Source organism: Chinchilla lanigera, unplaced genomic scaffold (genome assembly GCF_000276665.1).
Source record: "Chinchilla lanigera isolate Chin_1 unplaced genomic scaffold, ChiLan1.0 scaffold00007, whole genome shotgun sequence".
Taxonomy (NCBI): Eukaryota; Metazoa; Chordata; class Mammalia; order Rodentia; family Chinchillidae; genus Chinchilla; species Chinchilla lanigera.
Window position 1 is genome coordinate 29,981,288 of NW_004955408.1, and position 23,243 is coordinate 30,004,530.

At 38.2% G+C, this 23,243-nt stretch overlaps 1 protein-coding gene across 3 annotated transcripts in view; it reads left to right on the forward strand.

Moving 5' to 3' along the window:
• Positions 1-221: 221 nt before the first annotated feature.
• Positions 222-23,243, forward strand: part of Ddx46 (DEAD (Asp-Glu-Ala-Asp) box polypeptide 46) — a 49,965-nt gene continuing 26,943 nt past the window's right edge. For 2 of the 3 annotated variants that reach the window (XM_005376463.2, XM_005376464.2), the window contains exons 1-13: positions 222-416; positions 4,255-4,443; positions 5,652-5,795; positions 7,881-7,977; positions 10,025-10,190; positions 12,118-12,269; positions 13,121-13,234; positions 14,014-14,179; positions 14,934-15,054; positions 16,554-16,729; positions 17,667-17,788; positions 19,363-19,441; positions 21,153-21,235. In XM_005376463.2, coding sequence (XP_005376520.1) covers positions 400-416; positions 4,255-4,443; positions 5,652-5,795; positions 7,881-7,977; positions 10,025-10,190; positions 12,118-12,269; positions 13,121-13,234; positions 14,014-14,179; positions 14,934-15,054; positions 16,554-16,729; positions 17,667-17,788; positions 19,363-19,441; positions 21,153-21,235 — 1,626 coding nt within the window. In that variant the 5' untranslated portion in view covers positions 222-399. The remainder of the gene's footprint in view (positions 417-4,254; positions 4,444-5,651; positions 5,796-7,880; positions 7,978-10,024; positions 10,191-12,117; positions 12,270-13,120; positions 13,235-14,013; positions 14,180-14,933; positions 15,055-16,553; positions 16,730-17,666; positions 17,789-19,362; positions 19,442-21,152; positions 21,236-23,243) is intronic. The other variant, XM_005376465.2, reaches the window with a different exon arrangement.

The following is a 23,243-nucleotide window of genomic DNA, read 5'->3' on the forward strand; positions in this document are numbered from 1 at the left end:
GGTGGGTATAAGTGTATGCCCTGGCACATCAACAAGCTGCCCAGGATATATAGGTGTCCCTGAAGCGAAGACCCTTCCAGAGCTGCAGCCCACGGTCACACCAACCAGCCCCGCCAACCCACTGAGGTATCTCCTAGGGCGCGGCCGGCGCTGCGCGCCCTCCGGCCGAGAGGGGGCGCTGTGGGGAGACAGCAGCTTCCGGTCGGCTGTTTCCTTCCTTCTGCCGCCGCAGCCCGCACGTCCTATTTTCGTTGGCCGCGCTGGGATGGCGGCTACGGCTGTAGCTGCTGTAGCTTCTTAGCGCCGGTCTTCGCCCGGTGCCCTAGTACAGTGCGGCCCCCACCTTTGTCGGGTTTTCCTGGGCGTCCCGGAGGGTGAAGCTTTCCTGCAGCCAGCAGCATGGGCCGGGAGTCGCGGTGAGTCAGTGAGCCGAGCGGGCGAGCGGCTTCCTAAGGTCGGGAGAAGTGGCGGGAGTTGAGGCGGCGGCGGGCCGGGCCTGCGCGGCCCCACGTGTGGCCAGCTGTACTTAGCGGCCGCTGGAGGGGCTCGGGGCCTTGACTGAGGCCATGGCTGTTCGCGGGCTGGCGGCGGGGTAGGTGATCTCTGCGCGGGGGTCAGCCGCTTCGAGCCCCTGGAGCGGTCACAGCTCTCCAGGACGTCGGGAGTTGGGCTCCACATCCCGCGACTCCCACAGAGGAGCCTGCCCTGGCCACCGCAGGCAGAGGTGATCCCGGTGGAGTCTCCGTCCACTTAGCGTTTGTGTTCTCAGCGCCCATCTCTCCGTGGTTTAATTCTCCTTGTGATCTTTCCCAAGTCAGTTCCAGGCAGCGTGTGGGCAGCGCTCTACACGACTGGCCTTTACTGGGCTACAATATTTGTTGCCTGGACGTTGACTTCACAAATAGATGTAATATTTTTTTTGTCACCTGCTTTCTGTCTTTATGAGACTGCGCCGGGAGACTTATGAGATCTCTTTAAAACTCTAAATTGCTGTTCAATGGCTTAGGATTTTGAGGTTTTTGCCTTAAACATGACTCGTATATATTTAGCTGTAACTGAAAGAGGCTTTCTGTCTAGGGACAGTGAGGGTTTTGTTTTGTTTTTAATGCTAACAATACTTACAACTAGCGTTTAGGAAATGGGCAAAGTGTAAACGTAGGGCTTGATGAAAGTTAGCAGATACATAAATTGTGTGTGACCGTTATCTTTTTTTTTTTTTGCTTTTTTTGAGACAGGCTCTGACTATGCAATTCAGACTGGTCTTGAGCTCACTTTGTAGCCCAGGCTGGTCTGGAACTCGCAGCAATCCTCCTGTCTCAGCCTCCCTAGTGCTGGGATTACAGACGTGCGCTACCACGCCCGGCTGTGTGACCATTATCTGTTTGTTAATTTTTTCCTGGTATCGGGAATCGAACTCACAACCTTGTGCTTGCCAGGCAGGTGCTGTGCCGCTGAGCTAAATCCCCAGCCCCAGTGTGACCATTATCTGGATAAAGAATAATTACTTTACAGAAATCTTCTGTGAAAGTCTTTCAGATCTCCCTGAAGGCATTGCTAGTCATCTTGCTACCCAGACCAGAAATCTGGAAGTGATATTTACTTGACTCATTCTTCTGTTTTATTGCCTACTTCTAGTTAGAGTTTGCACTCATTCTCTGTTCCTACTCTTGTTGAGTTGGGGCCCTAATCATTCATTGTTCAGACTCCTACACCTGCTTCAGATGGATTTTTCTGTGGCTTGATTCTCTTCCTTGGATCTTGCTCTTCTAGTTGTTAGATCCCTCATACTGTAGCCGGAGTAACATTTCTGAAGTAAAGATAAAATTCAGACTTTTTTTTTTTGAGACAGGGGCTTGCTATGTAATTCAGCCTGGCTTTGAACCCATTAGGTAGCCCTGGGTGAACTTTGAACTTGTGGTGATCCTCCTGCCTCAGGTTCCCAAGCTCTGGGATTACAGGTGTGTGCTACCACGGTTGGCCAAAATTCAGATTCTGCCATACGATTTTGCCGTGTGTGGCCTGCACTTTAGGTTTGTTCAGGGAATAATGAAAGGCTTGGAAAGAACAGGGTGTGAAGAGAAATAACTAGAGAGCCCAGTTTGCCTGCACATATAGCTTTCAAGAAGTATGGAAGAGGAGTAGAGCTAGGGCTTGAAATAGCTCAGAGAGTGAATGGATTGTTAGTTTGATTTGAAGATAAGAATTTATTTGTGAGCCTTTAAAAATTTTAAGAAGTGTGTGGTAAGATCAGAATTCTCCTTTAGGAAAATGACCCTAAAATAGCAGCAGTAATGCAAATTTAAGGGAAATGGGAATGGAAGCAAGAAGACCAGGAATTTTAAAAAATGCCCTAAGTAGGTAGGTGTGATGTAGAATAGTGATAGTGGGAACTCTGAGGAGGTGATATAATGTGAAAGGAATTACAAAAGTGAAAATGGTGATGCTTGATGTTTTATTGGTTGTGTAGAATGAGAAAAAGAGAAAATGTTGGAGACAGCTGATATTTTGAACCTAGTGACTGGAAGTTGGGATGATAAATGGTTTGGGAAGGAAAAGGTGACAAGTTTGGGTTCCTGCACATTGAACTTGAGAAACTTGAAGGATAATCAGGTGTGCTCATTTCCCGGTGGTTTTATGCAGGTTTGTCACTTTAAGTAGCCTTTGTACACTGATGGCTTCCTGGCGTGTTTCCAGACCAAACCTCTTCCTTGAACCTAACTGTACACCTTCGTTTAGATACCTAATATTCTGACTTCCCACCTTCCCTCTAAATCTGCTTCTCTCCTAGCCTTCATTTTTCTTTTTATCTTTGTTTTGTTTTTTGTGCTGGAGATTGGCACCCAGGGTCTCACTTGTTCCAAACACATGCTGTACCACTGAAGTACATTCCTAGCACAACTTTTTTGTGTTTTTGATTTTTTTAAAGATAGAGTCTCCCTATGTAGTTTAGGCTGGCTTTGAACTCACTGTGTACTCAGGCTTGCCTAGAGCTTCAAGTGATCCTCCTGCCTCTGCCTTCCAGGTGCTGGGATTACAGGCATGCACTGCAGTGCTTGGCACAGCTTCGTTTTTCTGCTTGTTCTGGTCAGATATCCTGGAGATACCATGGACTTTTTTCTTACCGCTATACTTGACATTTTGATTCATTGGTAAATCCAGTCCATACTAACTAGCTCTCGCCCACCACTCCTCCCATGATTTTGATATTTCTCAACATCTCTGTACCTGCCATTCTGACCTAAGCCACCACTTCTCTGTTACCTAGATGATTGCTATACCATTCTGTTTTCTCTCTTTCTACTCTTGCTTCTCTTTCTTTGATTTGTTTCTTTCCTTATCAGCCAGAATAATATTTTTAAAATATTGGTGAGGTTGTCTTTCCTTCGCTTAAAATCTTTATCCTCCCTCCTTGCTTGCTTGCTTTCCTTTATTTCTTGCTTTCTTTTTTTCCTCCCTTTCTCTCTTCCTTTGTTTCTCTCTTTCTCTTTGTCTTTCAGTATTTCTTTCTGAGATGATGTTTTGCTGTTTGAGACCAGGCTGGTCTCAAACTCCTGCCTACAACAATCCTTCTATCCCAGCCTCCTGAGTAGCTGGGCTATATAGGTGTGTACCATCACTTTAGCTGGCGCAGTACTGTTTCATCTTAGTCAGAATGAAGTAAGTAGTGGCCTAGAAAACTTTCCATTTTTGCCTGCCTTGTGTCTCTGACCTTATCTCTGTCCACTCTCTAGCTGATTCAACCCTGGCCTCAGCTGCTTTCCTGGCACTTCTCAGAATGTACCAGTGTTTGCTCTTGTGCTTTTTTCCCTCCATAGTTACATGGTTCCTGCCTTTATTTCTTTCAAGCTTCTATAACAGATGTTACTTTGTGTTTAGTGAGGCCTTCTGTATCACCTAATGTAAAGTAAGGAAATCTCCTACACTCATTCTTCCTTTACTCAGATCTGCTTATAGCACTGCTTGACGTATTGTATGTTTGTTTCTTTGCTTGTCTGTTACCTCTTCCTTCACAAGAATATAAGCTGCCTGGGACTTGAAGACAGGTGCTTGATGTTACTGTTCATTATCCTTACTTCCCTTTTAAGATAGTCCTTACCCCTCTACATGTGCTATAACACATTCTTTTACTCCTAATTTTTAAAAAAGCTTATGAGAAGCTTTTTAATTTTTCTGGGGGGAGATTTTTTTGTGGGGAGAGGATATGTAATACAAGCTGTGTTTGCTAAACTTAATTTTTACTTAATATTATTCTAGCCACTATCGGAAACGATCGGCATCAAGAGGACGCTCTGGAAGTCGATCTAGAAGTCGCTCACCCTCAGATAAAAGAAGTAAACGTGGAGATGACAGACGGTCTAGAAGTAGAGATAGAGATAGGAGGAGAGAAAGGTCTCGGAGCAGGGATAAAAGAAGATCTCGATCAAGGGACAGAAAGCGTCTAAGGTAAGGCATTAATTTCCAAAGGGCCAGGGATAATTTGGGTCTTCTTATCTTAGCTAATGTGAGCTCCTCAATTTTAACTGAAATTTAGTGGCCCATTTTTGGGTTCTCTGCTTTATCCCCATTGTTGGATTAAACCCAGAAGGACTTACTTATTAAAAACTCTCAAGCAGTATTTTAAGTTTGGAAGTTATACTTTGCATAATCCAAAGAGAACCCTTGGAGCTCATTGAGGGATGTAAAAAATGAAGTAAAAAGTAAGATAATATGTTCTGTTGATGGAGGTCATGATTCTGGCCTAAGGGAGTTGGCCACTGTGTTCAGAGCAGCCACTAAAGGAGAGGATAGGAAGAGACGGAAGGCAGAGCCTTCTCCAAGCCATCCTTGCTGCTTTATAAACTTTTTTTTTTCCCCTGTATTGGAGATTCAACTCAAGTCCTCTGTACTAAGATGCAATGAGTTCTGGTCTTTTCACATTTATTTGATTATGTATTCACTGGTACTAGTCAAGAAGCCATGACCCTTCTGGAGTTGAAAAAAGAGTTTTTAAGAATAACTTTCCCTAGACCAAAAATTTTTCCCAATAGTGTTTCTCTTTGAAGTAGGAAAGGAACCTGAACAGATTACCGAGCTATGAGCTTGTCCTATGTACAAATCACAGAATGAATTTGACATTTTTTGCGACACTGGAAGGACAGAATGTAATAGAATTTATTCATGACAGTATGAATAGTAGTAAATAATTCAGTTTCATATTTTGTGGTCCCAAGAACAGGTTCACACAGGTCAGTTAAGTACTTGTTAAGTGAGATTTGTTGTTTAGAATTTGGCCTTTGACTTTTTGGTAATGAAGAAACATTTTGAGATTAGCTAGTGCAGTCTGTATATTTTATAGATGAGGAAACAGACCAGAAAGTTAGAGATCTGACCTTTTCCATCAGTGTCATTAGTTATTAGCAGCACCAGGAGAGCAATTATTGCCACCTAATCTTCAGATCAGTGATCATTCACAGTCCCATTCTGTCTGCCCTTATTCTTAGGTTCAGGCTTTTTTTCCCCTTAGTCCTGTGGACTGGACACAGGCTAGGTAAGCAATATAGTACTGAACTACAAAGAAGAAGAAGCAGCTTCTTTCAAAATCAGTAAGAATTATGATCTGAAATAGTTGCCCTCTTTGGCCATAGAGTAAATGAGAAGTATCCCCCTTTCAGGCGTTCTAGAAGTAGAGAGAGAGACAGAAGCCGGGAGCGAAGAAGATCTCGAAGCCGAGACAGGAGACGTTCAAGGAGTAGAAGCCGGGGTCGAAGGTCTCGGTCCTCCAGTCCTGGTAATAAAAGCAAGAAAACTGAGAACAGGTAATATTATCATTGAACTGCATCTGTCTTGCGGGTTGAGAACTGGCTTCCTTCCTTGTGCTTTCCTTTTTCTCTCTTTAGATTTATCCCTATAAATCATAATTACTCTTTTTTTTTCCCCTCTCTGTCTCTCTTTTTGAGTCAGGGGACTCAAAAAGACTTGCTGTATAGTTTAGGGTGGTCTTGAACTCACTGTGTAGCCCACGCTGGCCTTAAACTTTCAGTGCTCCTACTGTCTCAGCCTCCCAACTGCTGGGATTATGGGAGTGTGCCACCACACTTGGCTCTCTTTTTAAATTTGTCCTTATGAATAATTACTGAATTTTACTCCTTGCACAACTGCAGAATTTTAATTTATAGGATATGAGGGTTGATTCAGTCAGAAAATACCCAGTCAGTGGTGGTGAACTCTGGCACGTGTGCACAGTGAGTTGTTTGTGTCTTTGAAACCTCTAAAGGTTCACTGTCACTGTACTGGATTCTGTCAGCTTTAACACTCACGCATTGTACACTTATTTAATATATATGAATCAGAAACATTTTGTAGACATCTCTGTGTGAATTACTTGTTTCTTTGAAATTATTTTCTTAGTATTTTTGACATTTGTTGACAAATAACTAAGCACACGGTATACATTGCTGAGTTGCTATTGAGGATAGGTAAGTTTTGCTTGTGTGAGTTAACTATGCTTTCTTCCTTCCTTTCTTTTCTTTTTTTTTTTTTTTTTTTTTGAGACAGGGTCTCGCTATATAGTTCAGGCTGGCCCTGAACTCACTATGTAGTCCAGGCTGGCCTCAAACTCACAGTGATCCTCCTGCCTCAGCCTCCTAAATGCTGGGATTACAGGTGTGTGCCACCATACCCAGCTGTGTTTTCTTGAGATATTAGTAATATTTAGTTTTGAGATTTAATTTGTTGCTTCACTGGACTCGTAGGACAGATGGTATATGAGCTTATATGTATCCTTATATTTTATAGTAATTGACATTTTTCCTCTATTTTACTTTATAAATTTATATCATCAGGGTCAGTATATCATTGTACTATACCATTGGTATTTTTAAAAATTAAAAATAAAATATAAATTTAGAAAAGTGAAATATTAACAAGCAATTTATTAAATAATAACAAGATAAATATCTGTATACCCACCACCAAGGTCAAGAAAAAAAAAGCCACACATCTCAGAAGCCCTCCATTTTCCTTAATTCAACTTTCTGCCTCCATAGATAAAACAACTACTGACCTTTGTGACCTTTGTGGTTGCATCTAGAAAAACTTGTTTTGATGGAGTGCTGTATTCTTTTTGTCTTTTTCAGCATTGCTTGAGACTCTTTAGTGTTGCTTCTACAGTAGTTCATTTTCGTTGCTAAATACTAGTATTCTGTGGTCTGAGTGTACTACAACTTACCTGTTCTGTTAAAATGGATGTTGGATTTGTTTAAATTTGGGACCATTATTAGCATTCTTGTATGTATATCCATGAGTTTGCCTAGGGTGTATATCTAGAATTGAAATTGCATGATCATAGATGGAACTCTGTTTTAGTAAGTAATCCTAAATTGCTTTCCAAGAGGTTTTTACTAATTATACTCAAAACATCAGTAAGGAACCTGAAGTAAAGTCAAAATGAAAGCCCATTGTGATTTTTATATTATTGCATGTATATATAATTATCTTGTAGAATATGAAGATTTGTTGTATTTCTATATTTATTAAGTATTTATCTCCCTACTTAAGTTTTGCAATTTTTTGTTTTATTCTGTTTGGGACAGGTCTTGCTGTGTAGTCTAGGTTGGCCTTAAACTCAGTGTGTAACCCAGGCTACACTCGCATGGTGATTTTCCTATCTCAGCCTCCTGAGTGGTGAGGTTACAGGAGCGCACCACCATGCCCAGCTCTTTTCATTATATTTTCAAGTTGTTTATTACTAGAATATGAAAACGCAATTCATCCTTAGAAGTTTATTTTTAACCTAAAAAAGTGAAATGCAGTTTATAAAAGTCTTTTAGAATGAACGTTTCCGTGCATAAATAGATGATACATTTCCCTTTGTTTCTCTCTCTCTCTCTCTTTTTTTGTAGATCTAGGTCCAAGGAGAAAACAGAAGGTGGTGAAAGTTCTAAAGAGAAGAAAAAAGACAAAGATGATAAGGAGGATGAAAAAGAAAAAGATGCTGGTGTATGTTTACTAATTTAAAAATAATCGTATGGTATCAGTTGTTTCTGTGGAATGATAAATTATGTTTTCTTAATGATGTGTACTTTCTTTTAAAATGAAGAATATATACCATAAACGGGTGAAAAAAATAATTGTCCCCATGAGAAATTTTTTCTGAAAAGTTATATATTTATACATAATGTGTTTTTACTTGCAAAATGTGACCAGACCATGTAAATGTTATCAAATTGCCTCCAGAAAAGTTATATAAATTTAGACTTCAGAATGCAGACTTATGAAAATGTCTGTTTTCTTATATCCTGGCCAACATGGAGATGTCAAAATTTAATTTTATCAGTCTCCTAGGGAGTGATCAGTATCTTATCATTCTGAATTGCTTGTCTTTTAATGAGTGTATATTTAAATAGTACAAACCTAACATATACAAATTTATCATATAAAAAGAATGTATTTTTGTAAGTTTATTGACAATTTGCACTTTTCTTTTGAGTTGCCTATTCATATCTTTTGCTTACTTTATTTATTTATTTGCTTACTTTAGAATGTGTTAGAGCTTTCCTTTTTATTTTTGGTATGTTCTATTTCTTTTTATTAAAGGACTTGCTTACTGAGCAGAGTAACACAAAAAGATAAAATACGGGAAGGCTTAGCATCTGATTTCTGAACCAGTTTGTTTGCAAACTGGTAAAGGATATAAGTTAGATCTAAGGCTTTTTTTTAAGCTCTATTTTTGTTTTTTTGGGGTTTTTTGGTACTAGGAATTGAACTCAGGACCTTGCGCTTGCCAGGCAGGCACTTACGCCACTGAGCTATATCCCTGGCCCGGGCTTTATTTTTGTTTTTTGAGAAATACATTTATTTTTGAAATACAATATAACCATGTTATAAAACATTTGAAATCAGAAGTAATTTTCTGTAGCTCCAAGTGCCCCAAATATTATCACCCTTAGAAGTTTGACAGTTTTTTTATTTCTTTGTTTTTTTGAGACAGAGTCTCACTATACAATTTAAGCTGGCCTTGAACTCACTGTGTAGCCCAGGCTGTCCTGGAACTCAGAGCAATCCTCCTGCCTCAGCCTCCTGAGCGCTAAGATTTTGTTTACTTACTAATCTGTAATAGGAAAAGGCTTTTCCTGGAGCCAATCTTGCAGGAATTTGGAATATTTAAAATTGAAAGTAATTGGGGATTTTTTGGTAGAAATTCATTCTCTCTCTTCTAAAAATTGTAGGGGTCGGGGATATAGCTCAGTGGCAGAAGTGCCTCTCTGGTAAGTGCAAGATCCTGAGTTCAATTCCTGGTACCAAAACAAAACAAAACACAAACTGTATTGGGAGCCGGTTTGTAGCTCAATGGTACAGTGCCTGCCTGCCAAATGCAAGGTACTACATTTGATTCCTTGTACAAAAACGAAACAAAACAACATTTCGAGTGGGGCTTGGTGTCACACACCTGTAATCCCAGCACTTTGGAGGCTGAGGCAGGAGGATCAACACAAGTTCAACATCAGCCTGGGCTACATAAAGTGAGCTCAAGGCCAGCCTGAACTGCATAGCGAGACCCTGTCTCAAAAAGACAAAGAAGATGTATTGGGGATTAAACCCATTGGCACTCTTGCACTGAGCTACATCCCCAGCCTTTTCCTTAATTTTTTATTTTGACACAGAGTTGCTAAGTTGCCCAGGCTGGGCTTGAACTTAGAATCTTTTTGTCTCAGAGTGCTGGAATTTTGTGCTACCATGCCCAACTTTGATTCATTTTTGACCAAAGGAAGAATTCTGATTCATGTGTGCATGTTTTTAATTAAAAGGAGGTTAAGTTACAGAATTTGAAATTTGTCAGCTTTCTTAGTTGAAGTTACTTTTTATTGTGATTTATTGTGATAATAGATTTGTAGGTATATTTATAAAGATGTGTGATCTACCAAATCTGGCCTATAGTGAGTGTACCTATTTTTCCTTTCGTATTTTGTAATATTTGGAATGCACTTCAGGTAAAGTCACTAGTACTGGCTTTGCTTTTTATGTTTCCTGTCTTTTTCTCCCCAAGAACTTTGACCAGAATAAACTGGAGGAAGAAATGAGAAAAAGAAAAGAAAGAGTTGAAAAATGGAGAGAAGAGCAACGTAAAAAGGCCATGGAGAACATAGGAGAACTGAAAAAGGAAATTGAGGAGATGAAACAAGGGAAAAAATGGAGTTTAGAAGATGATGACGGTATATTTATTAGTCTAGCTGCATGTATAATAATTCGTATGGACTATTATAAAACTATTAGTAACATTTCATATTTTTATTGTGGAAATATCATAAAATACAATATTGTGGAATATTTTGGGTAACATACATAGTGTAATTATCCTTTAAACAATTTTATAGTAGATAATTCAGTGGTGGTAAGCTCATTCATAGTGTTGTATAGCCATCACCAGTGTCCATTTCCGAAATTTTTTATTGTCGTAAGAAACTATACACATTAAACAACTTACCATTCTACCTCCCCTGTAATTGTCATTCTACTTTCTTCTCTATGAACTTGCCTATTCTGGGTACCTCATACAATATTTGTCCTGTTGTATTAGTTCACTTAGCTTAATGTCTTTTTTTTGGAGACAGGGTTGAACTCATTATGTAGCCCAGGCTGGCTTCAAACTCACAGGATCCTTCTGCCTCAGCCTCCCATGTGCTGGGATTACAGGTGTGAGCCACATGCTTCGCTCACTTAGCATAATGTCTTAATCCATATTGTAGCATGTATCAGAATTTCTTCTATATGGTTGAGTAATATTCCACTATATGTGTATGTCACATTTTGATATCCATTCATCTGTTTACATTGATGTAGTTTCTCCCTGGTTTCTGTGAATAGTACTGCTGTGAATCATAGCCTTGCCCAAGCTAACCAAATCCTCTAAATATTTGAGCCATTGTTTTCAAATTCATTGGGGTATATTTGTAAACTTAGACACAGAATTGCTAGATTCATATTGAGGGTTTTTGTTTTTGGGAAAGGAGTTTTCACTGTCATGCCTGAGCTAGGCCTAGCCTTGAACCCCTGGGCTCAAGCTGTCTACCTCAGGTTCCAGAGTAGCTTGGACTACAGGCACAAGCCACCACCTGGTCATACTGAGATTTTTAAGTGCCTCCTTTAATGTTTATGTTAAAATTAAAGTGTATAGTAATGTTCAGTAAGAATCACTGATTTTACTTTACAGTGTACAATTAAGTACTTACGGACTTAGTAATTTTTTTCTCTTTTTTTTTTTTTTTTTTTTTTTTTTTAGACAGGGTCTCCCTGTGTAGTTCAGGCTGGCCTTGAATTCACTATGTAGCCCAGGCTGGCCTTGAACTTGCAGTGATTCTCCTGCCTCAGCCTCCGAAGCACTGGGATTATAGCCGTGTGCTACTACACCCAGCACTGTATGACTGTTCAGGGGCAGATTCATACACGTGCATGACATACTTGAATCTTTTCTTGCCCCATCACTTCCCTTGCTTCACACTCCTGATTTTACCCCTGGGGGAGGTTCACTGTGTGTATTTTGACCATATCTACCCCACTGTCATCTACCTTATACCCACGCCCCCTTATTCCCTTCCCCTTATCCAGTGTGTGCTAGTTTCCCTTCTACTTTCCTGTCATTCCATGTTTGGATATCCACATATTAGGGAGAACATGCAACACTTGACCTTCTGAGCTATTTAATTTTTTAATACCAGTATAAATGTTAGTTGTGAGAGTGAATTGAAGGTGTGCTTTCGGATCCCTTCTCTAAATTTTTATACCTCAGGAGACAGATGTTTCCTCTCCATCTTTCCCCACCACACACACGCTTATTTTCCCCTCTTTTTTGTGGTGCTGGCGATTGAACTTAGGGCCTTGAGCCACATTCAAGCAGAATCTGTGTTTTTGGTCCTTTTCAGCTAATTGATTCATTAGCATTTCCCATTGTTATTTAAAAGTACACATACTTGATCTCAAAAAGGAAAAACTTAGGAATATGAGCATCTGAATTGCAGCATGGCTGAGGAGTTGGAAAGGTGACTGTGCAGGCAGTGAAAGGAAAGGTTAGGAGTCCAGTATGGTCTCTGCAGGGTAATTCCTTCAAAGCACTCGTATAAAGAAAGCGCGTTCTGATTTTAGATGATGAAGACGATCCTGCAGAAGCTGAAAAGGAAGGAAATGAAATGGAGGGTGAGGAGTTAGATCCTTTAGATGCTTACATGGAAGAAGTGAAAGAGGAAGTAAAAAAGTTTAACATGAGAAGTGTAAAAGGTGGTGGGGGAAATGAAAAGGTATGGAATTTATTTAAAAATTTTTTTTAAGTCTGTGATAATATATTCATGTCTCTTACTTTCAAAAATTCATATTCTACTCAGAACTTGACTTGATCATTGTGTTATATTGATTTGCAACTTTATGAAGTTAGTGATTTTGTTTCCTCTCAGGTGATAATAATTTTACTAAATACTAGAGAAACTGGCAGATTTTAGTTGTAGATGTACTTTCAAAAACCACTTTCAAAAAAAAAAACAACTCACTGCCATTTTTGTTTAGTGTCTTTGCTTACGTGTTACTCTTCTAAGCCCTTTTCAAATTTATTAGCATTCTCCTGACCATTTTTTATAGCATTCATTACCTTTTCACAAGTTATATAACATTTCATGTATTTACTGTTTTTTCTTTTTTTGCAAAATAAACTCTTCAAGGACACTGATCTTTACCTGTTAAGTGTGGAGTATCATTTAGTGGTATTTTAAAAATATATAATCATTACATATTATGCAATAAACTTAATATATTATAACGTGATTATATTACATTTAAAAGTTCATATAGCCGGGCGTGGTGGCGCACGTCTGTAATCCTAGCACTCAAGGGGGCTGAGGCAGGAGGATCGTTGTGAGTTCGAGGCCAGCCTGGGCTACAAAGTGAGTTCAAAGCCAGCCTGAACTGCATAGCGAGACTCTGTCTCAAAAAGACCAAAAAAAAAAAAAAAAATTAAAGAGAAGAGCAGACTATTTGTTTCATTAAGTTGTCACTGAATTAATTTGAAGTAAAGTTATGACTTAACCATTTTGCTGCATGTAGTATATAATTTGTGTTTTGCTTTTGCAGAATATTTCATATTGCTTTTTTGTTTTAGAAGTCTGGGCCAACAGTCACAAAAGTTGTCACTGTTGTGACTACCAAAAAAGCAGTTGTAGACTCTGACAAGAAGAAAGGCGAGCTGATGGAGAATGACCAGGATGCCATGGAGGTGAGTCTTTAATTTTTACTTTGGTACCATCCTAGAAGTATTTATTGCAGAGGATTGATGGAGATATGTTTTTTAGTTATGCATACTATCACAAGGAATCCTTGGCTGTAGTAGTATTTAGCTAAATATCCATGTGGTAGAACATTCTGACGTTTTTCATCCTTTGCCGTATACCCATTTTTTCTGCTTCCTGTTAGCTCACATCAGGCATAAATACAGAGAGCAGCAATGAAATTACCATTAATATGCTGTAATGATCCATTTGTAAGAACTTAAGCAAAATTTTATTAAAGCAATCTGAGGATTGTTTTAACTTTGGTTGGCATTTTAACTTTCTATAAGGGCAAAATGCAAAGAAATTAAGTTGAAAAATTATTCAAAATCTAAAGGTTTTTTTTTTTTTTTTTTTTTTTTTGAGATATGTAGTTCATGCTGGCCATGAACTTACCATGTAGCCCAGGCTGGTCTCTGACTTGCAGTGATCCTCCTGGCTCAGCTTACCAAGTGCTGGGATTACAAGCATGCATCATGATGCCCGGCTCTAAAGTATTTCTGTTTAAAATGACAGATATTATTTGAGATTATTTTGAAATTAGGTTTTAAGTGTCTTGAAATAGAATGGAAATCTTGTGGGTCAAGTAGTTTGTTTCAAAAGTAATAAAAGAAGAGCCAAGGAAGTTTCTAGGACAGGAAGATTTTAAAAACTTAGAACTTTTGCCTCCCATACAGGTAGAATAATGAATAAACATTTTACTTATTTTTTTCTTTGTAAAATGAAGTATTCTTCAGAGGAGGAAGAAGTTGATCTTCAGACAGCCCTTACAGGCTATCAGACAAAACAGAGAAAACTTCTAGAACCAGTTGATCATGGAAAAATTGAATATGAACCATTCAGAAAAAACTTCTACGTTGAAGTTCCAGAACTAGCAAAAATGTCTCAAGAGGGTAAAATTTTCTTACTCATTACTGATTATAGTGGAATTAGAGAAGGATACAGTTTACTTTGCCTAGGAGGAATATAGATAGCTCTGTGAGTTGGAGGATGTTTTTGGAAATAGTTAAGAAATTAGCAAAAATTAATTCAGCTCATGTAGTTGATGTTTTTAGGGTTGGATCTAGTTCTTTTTTTTTTTGTACCGGGAATCGAACTCAGGACCTTCTGCTTGGCAGGCAGGTGCTTGTGCCGCTGAGCTATATTCCCAGCCTGTTTTTAGGGTTGGAATGCTCTTCATCTTAAGTTACAAATGAAATATTTCTGTTAACCCTTCTAGTACTTAAGAGTTAGGCACCATTGTGAATCTGTGAATTGTTGGTTGATTAAAGGGAAACTGTTTAGCTAATGATAGGAGAACGAGTCGTATTTCTTGTCAATTAGTCCATATTCTTTGACTGTTACTGCAATTTAAGAAGAAATAAAAATCAAATTTTTCAAATAAGGGTAATTTCTCTTTGTCTTTAGTTATTCAGAGTAGTATTTGCTTTAACTGACTCTGAAATAGTCTATGTTTTCCTCATGTAGCTTTTCTCTGAAATTATCTTTGATACTATTAAGATAATGTTCAAAGGTTTTTAAGAGTGGTTAATTTGGGTTTTTGGTTTTTTTGGTACTGGAAATCAAACTTAGGCCCTTGTACTTGCCAAGCAAGGCACTGTTCCACTGAACTATATCCCCAGCACTAATTTGGGTTTTGTTTTGTAGAGGTGAATGTATTTCGGTTGGAAATGGAAGGTATTACAGTCAAAGGAAAAGGTTGTCCGAAACCAATAAAATCTTGGGTTCAGTGTGGAATTTCCATGAAGATCTTAAATTCCCTCAAAAAGTAAGTAGTTGGTGGTTTTCCAAATTTTTCAATATCTTGCTATATATAATAGCCTTTTCAGCCAGGTGTGGCATGTACACCTGTAATCTCAGCACTTGGGAGGCTGAGGCAGGAGGATCATTGTGAGTTTGAGGCCAGCCTGGCTACATTGTGAGATCTTGTCTCAAAAAACAAACAAACAAAATAGCCACAGTGTCTGTATCTTAGTCACCTTGTCACTGAAATACAGTATCCAACATCTGCTTCTTAAAGGAAGAAAGTTTTATTTTGGCTCACAATTTGTAGAGGTTTTAGTCCATAGTCCACAGGCTCAAAGCATGACAAGAGAGGTATGGCATAGGAGGGTTTCTCATGGTTTGGCAGCAGGGAAGTAAAGTGGGAGGGAGGTAAATCACCCAGGCCATGCCCCCAGTGCTCATTCTCTTCTCACCAAACCCCACCTCCTAACAGTGAGTCAGCTACAAGCCCCCATAATCCAGTCACCTCCCAGAAGCCCCGCCTATGAGCGCATGAGACTTTGAGGGACATTAGGCAGAAACCATAACAATCTCTCTGGTTACATTTTTATTCTAATAGAAGAATTCACCCCTTTGTGTTCTACACACTGCTGGGGATGTAACTGAGGGCATCATGCATGCTAGAGCAAGCTTCCTACCTGTCTTCCTCGCCCCCAAACAGCTTTATAGAGATACAATTTGTGTTCGTTACCTTTCTTGTAGCTCAGGCAAAATACCAAACACCCAAAGTTAAGGAAGGAAAGGTTTATTTAGCTCACAGTTTATAGAGGTTTCAGTCCATAATCAGCTGGCTTCAAGGCAGGGTGGCACATGGCAGAGGGCTACAGTTCATGGTGGCAGAAAACAGCAAAAGCAAAGTCAAGCTGAATAACATCTTTCTGCCTCTTTTATACTTTATCTAGGCTGCTGGAATTATGACAGTGCCAAAACAGTGAACTAATCACACACCCTTAATTCCAGCATCACACATTCTAGATTCAGCCACCTCCAAAAAAGCCCTATGACTACGTGAGGCTTTGGGGGAATATCTAGACACAAACTGTAACACAATTTAAAGTTTAGCAATTAAAGTACACAGTTCAATGGTATGCTTATGATGTTGTGCAATGTCTCATTGTAGTACATTTTCATCTTCACAAAAAGAAACCTATCTCCATTAAAAGTCCATCTAGTCTGTCTCCTACTCCAGGTAACTAACCATTAATGTACGTCCTATCTCTATAGATTGGGCTGTCAGTTCTGTGAACTGGACAGTTCATAAAAGTAGGGTTATACAATATTTAGTCTTTTCTGATTGACTTCACTTGCATAATCAAAACATCATCAAGATTCATCCATGTTCTAGGATCTCATAGTACTTCCATTCTTTTTTATTGCTTAATAATACATTGTGTGGATATATCACACTTTGGAAAAACTTATTTTTACAGGACTCTGAGGAGTCTGGAGATCTCATTTCTTACCTGGTCTTCCTTTTTTTAGGCATGGCTATGAGAAGCCAACGCCAATCCAAACCCAAGCGATTCCTGCCATAATGTCTGGACGAGATTTGATTGGTATTGCCAAGACTGGAAGTGGAAAGACGATTGCTTTTCTGTTGCCCATGTTTAGACACATCATGGATCAGAGGTCATTAGAAGAAGGAGAGGGCCCAATAGGTACTGTTCTTCTCATTAAATTGTTTTTTGAAGATATCTTTGTTGTTAGTTAATCAGAAATGACCTGGTCTTCTCTAATGTTCTTAATTGTGACAATAAAAATATCTTGATGTACATTTCCTTTATCAATGTGGCACTTTGGGGCTGATTTCCCCTTACCAGCAGGTGGAGTGAGAATCTTCAGAGCTCTGGAGTGACACCTCAGAAGTACAAAAACAGCCTGTCCTGGCACAGCTCAGTTTTTAAACTCGGCAGGTAGACCCCTTGTGCATCTATCTGTTTACTTACGTTGAGGTTTGTTCTTAGCTCAATATCAGTGGATATATAAACTCAACATGGAAGATCATAGGGAATAAATATTTTCTTATTTTTTTTTCTTGGCCTTGGAAGGCTGTAGTGCCAGTGTTTCAGTGTTCGGTTTTCAAATTCAGATTTCTTGATCATTTTGGCAAAGATACCTTCTGCAGATCTGAGTAGGGTTTTGGAAAATTGTTCAGCTCCTCACTTGGAAATACCAGGCACACTATATTTCTCCTCTGTCTGTGCCCCTCAGACTGAAGCTGTTTCAGGAAGCAGCAATATGGCTTCTGCCATACAATGTGTCCCCTTTTTTTCTTTTCTTTCTTTTTTGTTGTTGTTGTTCTGTGATTTGGAGTTGAAAACTATTTGTATTCTGTTCAGCCAAGTATTTTCCTGAGGGTTAAATGCGGTATTTAACTCTCATTTATTTTCCTGTAGCATGTTCTTAAAAATCTATTTGTACTTATCCTTCACTAGTCTCTGTGGTGGTAAAGCTTTTAAAATAGCTTTCTGAGTTGCATCAAAAAATTTCTTTTGCTAAGATATGAACTTCATTGTGAAGGTTAAATTTAACATTTTAAAGCATAGCCTCTCAAGAATGTTAATGGTTAGGCTTTTGACATATTTATCTTTTCAGCTGTCATCATGACTCCAACTCGAGAACTGGCTTTACAAATTACTAAAGAATGTAAGAAGTTTTCGAAGACCTTAGGACTTAGAGTGGTCTGTGTTTATGGAGGAACAGGAATCAGTGAGCAGGTATAAAAGAAACATTCTATTTTTCCCACTGTTCTTGAATGATTCAAAGCAAAAAGTGATTTTTTTATTTTACTGTTTTGAATAGTGACTGTTTTTTAAATATTAAAGAATATTAGGTATAAAAATAATTGTAAGACTGACTTGTGGACTTGCCTGTAGTCCTAGCTACTCAGGAGACTGAGGCAGGAAGAGTGCAAGTTTGAGGCCATCCTGGAGACCCTGACTTAAAAAGGGTGGGCAATGTAGTTCAGTGGCAGACTACCCCTGGGCTCAGCACCACCAGAAAAAGAGGAAAAAGAAAGCAAAATGGAATAAACTAAGTGATATTTTCTGAACTTGTTTAACTACAGAACCCTTTTTTAGGACTAGTGTTACAAGAACACTTTTCAGTAATATTTGCTTTTGTTATTTCAGTGTTATTTTAAATACTTAACCTTAGTTTATTTTCTAAGTTGGTCTATGTCAGTTTTTTTTGTCCACAGCTTATAGTAAGAAATATGTTTATAAACAAATTTTTTTTTTTTTGTACTGGGAATTGAACTTGGGACCTTGTGCTTGCCAGGCAGGCGCTTGTGCTGCTGAGCTAAATCCCTGGCCCTATAAACAAATTTTATTTTATTTTATTTTTTGGTACCAGAAATCGAACTCAGGACCTTGCGCTTGCCAGGCAGGCTTTTCTGCTGCTGAGCTATATCCTCAGCCCTAAAGAAATTCTAAAAAGCAAAAAAATGACAATACATTTACAAAATAACCTAGTACAAAAAAAATGGAAGCAAGACATACCATGTACAGACACAAATTCCCTATAATGAATGTGGTCATTATGTATAATTAAATTGTACCAATAAATTTAAATTTTAAAAAAGGCAGTATGCATGTGTATGAGTTCCTCAAGATGAAGAATACCATAATAACCTAGTATGTACATGGATATTATGTCTATATAAAGTCAAGTTTTATTGTAGGTCTCTCTGGTTTTTCTTTTCTGGTTTGTTTTTTGTTTTTTTGTTTTTTTTGGGACCAAGGAATTGAAACCAGACCTTCCTGAGTCCTTTTTTATTTTTATTTTTTATTTTGAAACAGGACTTGCTAAGTTGCCTGTTAATCCTTCTGCCTCAGCCTCCTAGGATACAGACATTACAGATGTGTGGCATTGTGGCAGCTTCATTCTATTTAAAAAATTCTGGTATTCACTTAGGAAATTGATTTTGTATTTACTAATGGGCAGACCTACATTTGCAATTCAGGCTGGTCTTGAGCTCACTTTGTAGCCCAGGCTGATCTTGAACTTGCCATGATCCTCCTGCCTCAGCCTCCTGAGTGCTGGGATTACAGGTGTGCACCACCACACCTGGCAGCACTGATTTCAAATTTTGGCACCATGTGGTTCTGCTGTAGTTACTTACCTTGTTACTAGGCCTTCCGCACTCTAAAGAATTAAGCAGAAGGCTTTGGAGTCTTCTATCAGAACTTGTGTTCCCTACTAGAGCTGTGCAAAGGCCTGATAATATGTTTTTAAATCTGTTTAAACATTAGTGATGAACAGGCTATACAATTTCATCTTCTTTTATTAGATTGCTGAGCTGAAAAGAGGTGCTGAAATTATTGTTTGCACACCTGGTCGAATGATTGACATGTTAGCAGCTAACAGTGGTAAGTTAGGGATAGTCTTTTTCTTTCTTTTATTTTTGGATTTTTTACATTTTTGTTAAAGCATATACAGGAAACCAACAAAGGGTTTCTGCATTTCTTCTTAAAGCTGTAATATCTTAAAGTTTGTATTATAACAAGTTATTGTTGCAAGCATTAATAGTTTGTTTTTGTAATTAAATTTCTCTTCAGAAGTAACTCCATCTGATCATTTTTAACACATAACTTTGATCCTTAATCCAGTTTTTACCTAGCTTTGCTTTTGTAAGTGCGATATTGTCGTTTTCTTTATTATAAAATTTAGACTTTTTACCAATAGGAGCTAGTCTTGTACAATACTAGATAAGATATTGCAGCTTTAAGAAATTTTATCTTTTGTAAATGTCGCATGTTTTTGGCTCAGATGTTATGCTTTGTTAAATTTTTCCCTATCAAAACTGTTACTAAACTGTTGACATTATTTAACTTCTGTGGAGAAAGGCCCTTCAAGATTTATAGAACTGGGCTTCCGAGACTTAAACCACCAAAGGTAGGTAATTTAATGCTGTTCCCAACCTTGCAAAACTAATTGGGGCTGCAAATGTTAGTGTGGAATATTTAAATACTAGGAAACACTTGTTTTGGCTAATTTTTATTTTTTGAAGAAAGTTCTTTCAAAGGTCTCCATTGCAGTTTTTATATATATATAATAGAATATTAAAAACTGAGTAGTGCATGTTTCTAATAGCATTCTGCTTGAATTTTTTGTGTAAATGTATTTCTAATTCTGTATGTAGTTAGCAAAGTGATACTGAAATTGTTCTATAAGCCCTTGTTCTTGTATGGCCTTTGAAATGTTTTGGGACAAATGCTGATTAATCCCTTGTTTTTTCTCAATGCTGCATTGATTAAATATCCTGAAATTCATCTTGATTAATTTTACCTTTTTCCTTTGTGTGTCTTTTTGGTTTATCTTTAATAACTACTTTATACATGTTTTTGCCAGGTGGTTCAGCAGTGGTAGAAATGCTTGCATTAATCCTTTAAAAAGGATTTTCCTACGTATGAATTTAGCTTTCACTAGTTTAGAAGCCAGGAGCATTTATTTAGACTGGTGGGGAACACTTAATAAAATTGGATTTGTATCTTTCTGTAAAAATGTACTTATGTATTTAGTATTCAGGATTTTTGTGTAACATGTTATCTAATGATGTTGGGTAGATTCTCATGAATGATTCGATATACCCATTTAAGGAGCTTCTAACTATGGAAGTAGATTATAAAGCAATATAAAGTGAAGTTTTCTGCATCTGAAGTAGTTTGCGCTGGAACTTGCTTTCCACACATACGCTGTAATCTCTAATATGTTCTTTTCTAGGTGATGCTGTCAGATAATGGCTGATGTGGCTCGATGCTTCATCTCAGTCTTAGTTTTATGATGTGTTTTGGAGAGGGCTGTTTTCTGAATTTTACAGGTTCTTCAGGCCCTATGATGGTATGCAAGAGACGAGTTTGACAAAATAAAGGGCCTCATATACCCATTGTCAGAAAGTATTTGCCACTAGATTAAGACATTGTAGACCAAAATTTCTTTTCACTGTTAACCTACCCCTCTGATTAAGTCAGGCATTTTAGTTCCCTTTCCAGTTTTTTAAAGTTCTTGGTAGTCATAAAATGAGTTGTGGCTAATTTTCAAGCATTTTTTTCTTTCTTTATTTTTTTCTTCTCACCTTAGGTCGAGTCACAAATCTTCGAAGAGTGACGTATGTCGTTTTAGATGAAGCGGATAGAATGTTTGATATGGGATTTGAACCACAGGTAATCATTAAATCACTTAGTGTTTTTGAAGTGTAAATATAATCTGTGTTTGTTTGAGATAGGGTCTTGCTGTGTAGTCCAGGTTGGCCTTGACTGAACTCACTATATAGCCCAAGTGGCCTGGAACTTGTGGCAATCCTGCCTCATCATCCAGAGTGCTGGGATTACAGGTGTGCAGACTTCCACACAGAGTGCGAATGTAAATATGATAACAGACCTGAGAATGAAATACTTGTTTGGTATCTGAAATTCACATGCATTTCTGTTGCTTAGTAACATAGTGGGTTAGGGCCACATGGAATTGAAATAGATATTTGCCTTTTAGATTATTCATAAAACTTTCTTAGGAGATATTTGTGTAGGCTTTCCCTTTTTTTTTTTTTTTTGGAGACAAGGTTTCACTATTGAAACCTTGAACTCATTTTGTAGTCCAGGCTGGCCTCGAACTCACAGCAATCCTCCTGCCTCAGCCTCCTGAGTGCTAGGATTAGAGGCGTGCACTACCACGCCCAGCTTGTGTAGGCTTTCTTTAGCATTTGTCAAATTAGAATTGGTGTACTAATCATAGAATCTTAAAACTTTGTATCTTCTGTTTTTCATTGTCTTTAAAATAGTTTTAATTCATGCTTTTATCTGCCCTCATGTTCTAGACAGCATGTGCTGTTTACATTTTCTAAATGTGAAAATTAGGGCCAGCATTTGTATAGCTTATGTTTTTTATATTTTTCAAGTAAGTTTGCTCAAGTACGAAATTTCAGTGATAGGAATTTATCAAAATATTTTTCTTTTTTACCTTGGTGATGCTGGGGTGGAACATAGGCCCTTGTGTGTGCTAGGTAAGCAGTCTTACCATTAAGTTCTGCTCCCAGCCCTAGAATCAGTATAGTTGTCAGTATGCTATAGATGACAAAACAAAACCTCCCTATAAACTTTATGAGTACAGACTGAAGTAATGGAAATGGGTACAAAAAGGGATTAGATGAATATAGTGTTTACTTTTTAAGTTTATTCATATGTTTTCCAAAAATATGTCACCCATCATGTGATAGTGCATAGATTGTGCTTAGACTTAGGGACTGAATTCTAAATGAGCTATAAACAGGGGAGTATAAGAAAAAGTGAAAAGAATTACAGTAATACTGGAACCATGGGAGAAACAGTTAAAGTAATGAGCAGAGGACTTAGTAGCATCCTTAAACTCTTGGAAAGTCTGTCATATGGATGCGTTGAGTTTATGCTTTTGGTCCCAAGGAGTGCAGTTGGAACCCAGTGGGGAAGCCATATGCCTTGTTCTGAGCTTAGTATGAAGAAAGACTTGAATAAGCATTATTTGGATCTGAAGAAGGTTGCTTTTGAGAGGGGTCTGATGTCAAATAGCCTTTTGATCTAAATGTGCTGCTTGCGGTGATTTTGAGAATAATGAAAGATATTGCACATTGTCTAAAGTTAAGACAGAATTGGGTAAGCTTTTTAGAACATCTTTAAAATCAGTGTGTTCTGTTATTTACAGTGGAAGCAGTGAAAAGTGGGATGATTGCTAACTTGGCACAGTGAAACGAATTGATTTAATGAATTTATTTGGTTTTATGGGTGTGAGAAGTTATAGATGGTTACAGGGAAGTTACACTTATAAATAGATTATTTACAGACTTGAGTGGATAGTACATCTTTGAGTCTTACCTGGAGTGTTGGCCTGACTCATACAAAGATCTTCACTACTTGAAATTGGAAATTCATCTGTAGGAACTGGTCTGTCCTTTTCAATTGCTGGATGATTGCTGAAAGAAACTCCTTTAGTAGAAACATGAGGAAAGAGAAGTATTTCCCAGAATTCGGTTTTTCAAGAGTGCCCTGGCTTAGCTATTGGGCTGTGTGGTGTGGCAGCATGTACTAGAGAGAGAGAAAAACAGGGATCAGATTTAAGAGGAGGTTCTAAATGGCATCTGTGAGCCAGGTGTGGTGGCGCACAGCTATAATCCCAGCACTTGGGAGGCTGAGGCAGGAGGAT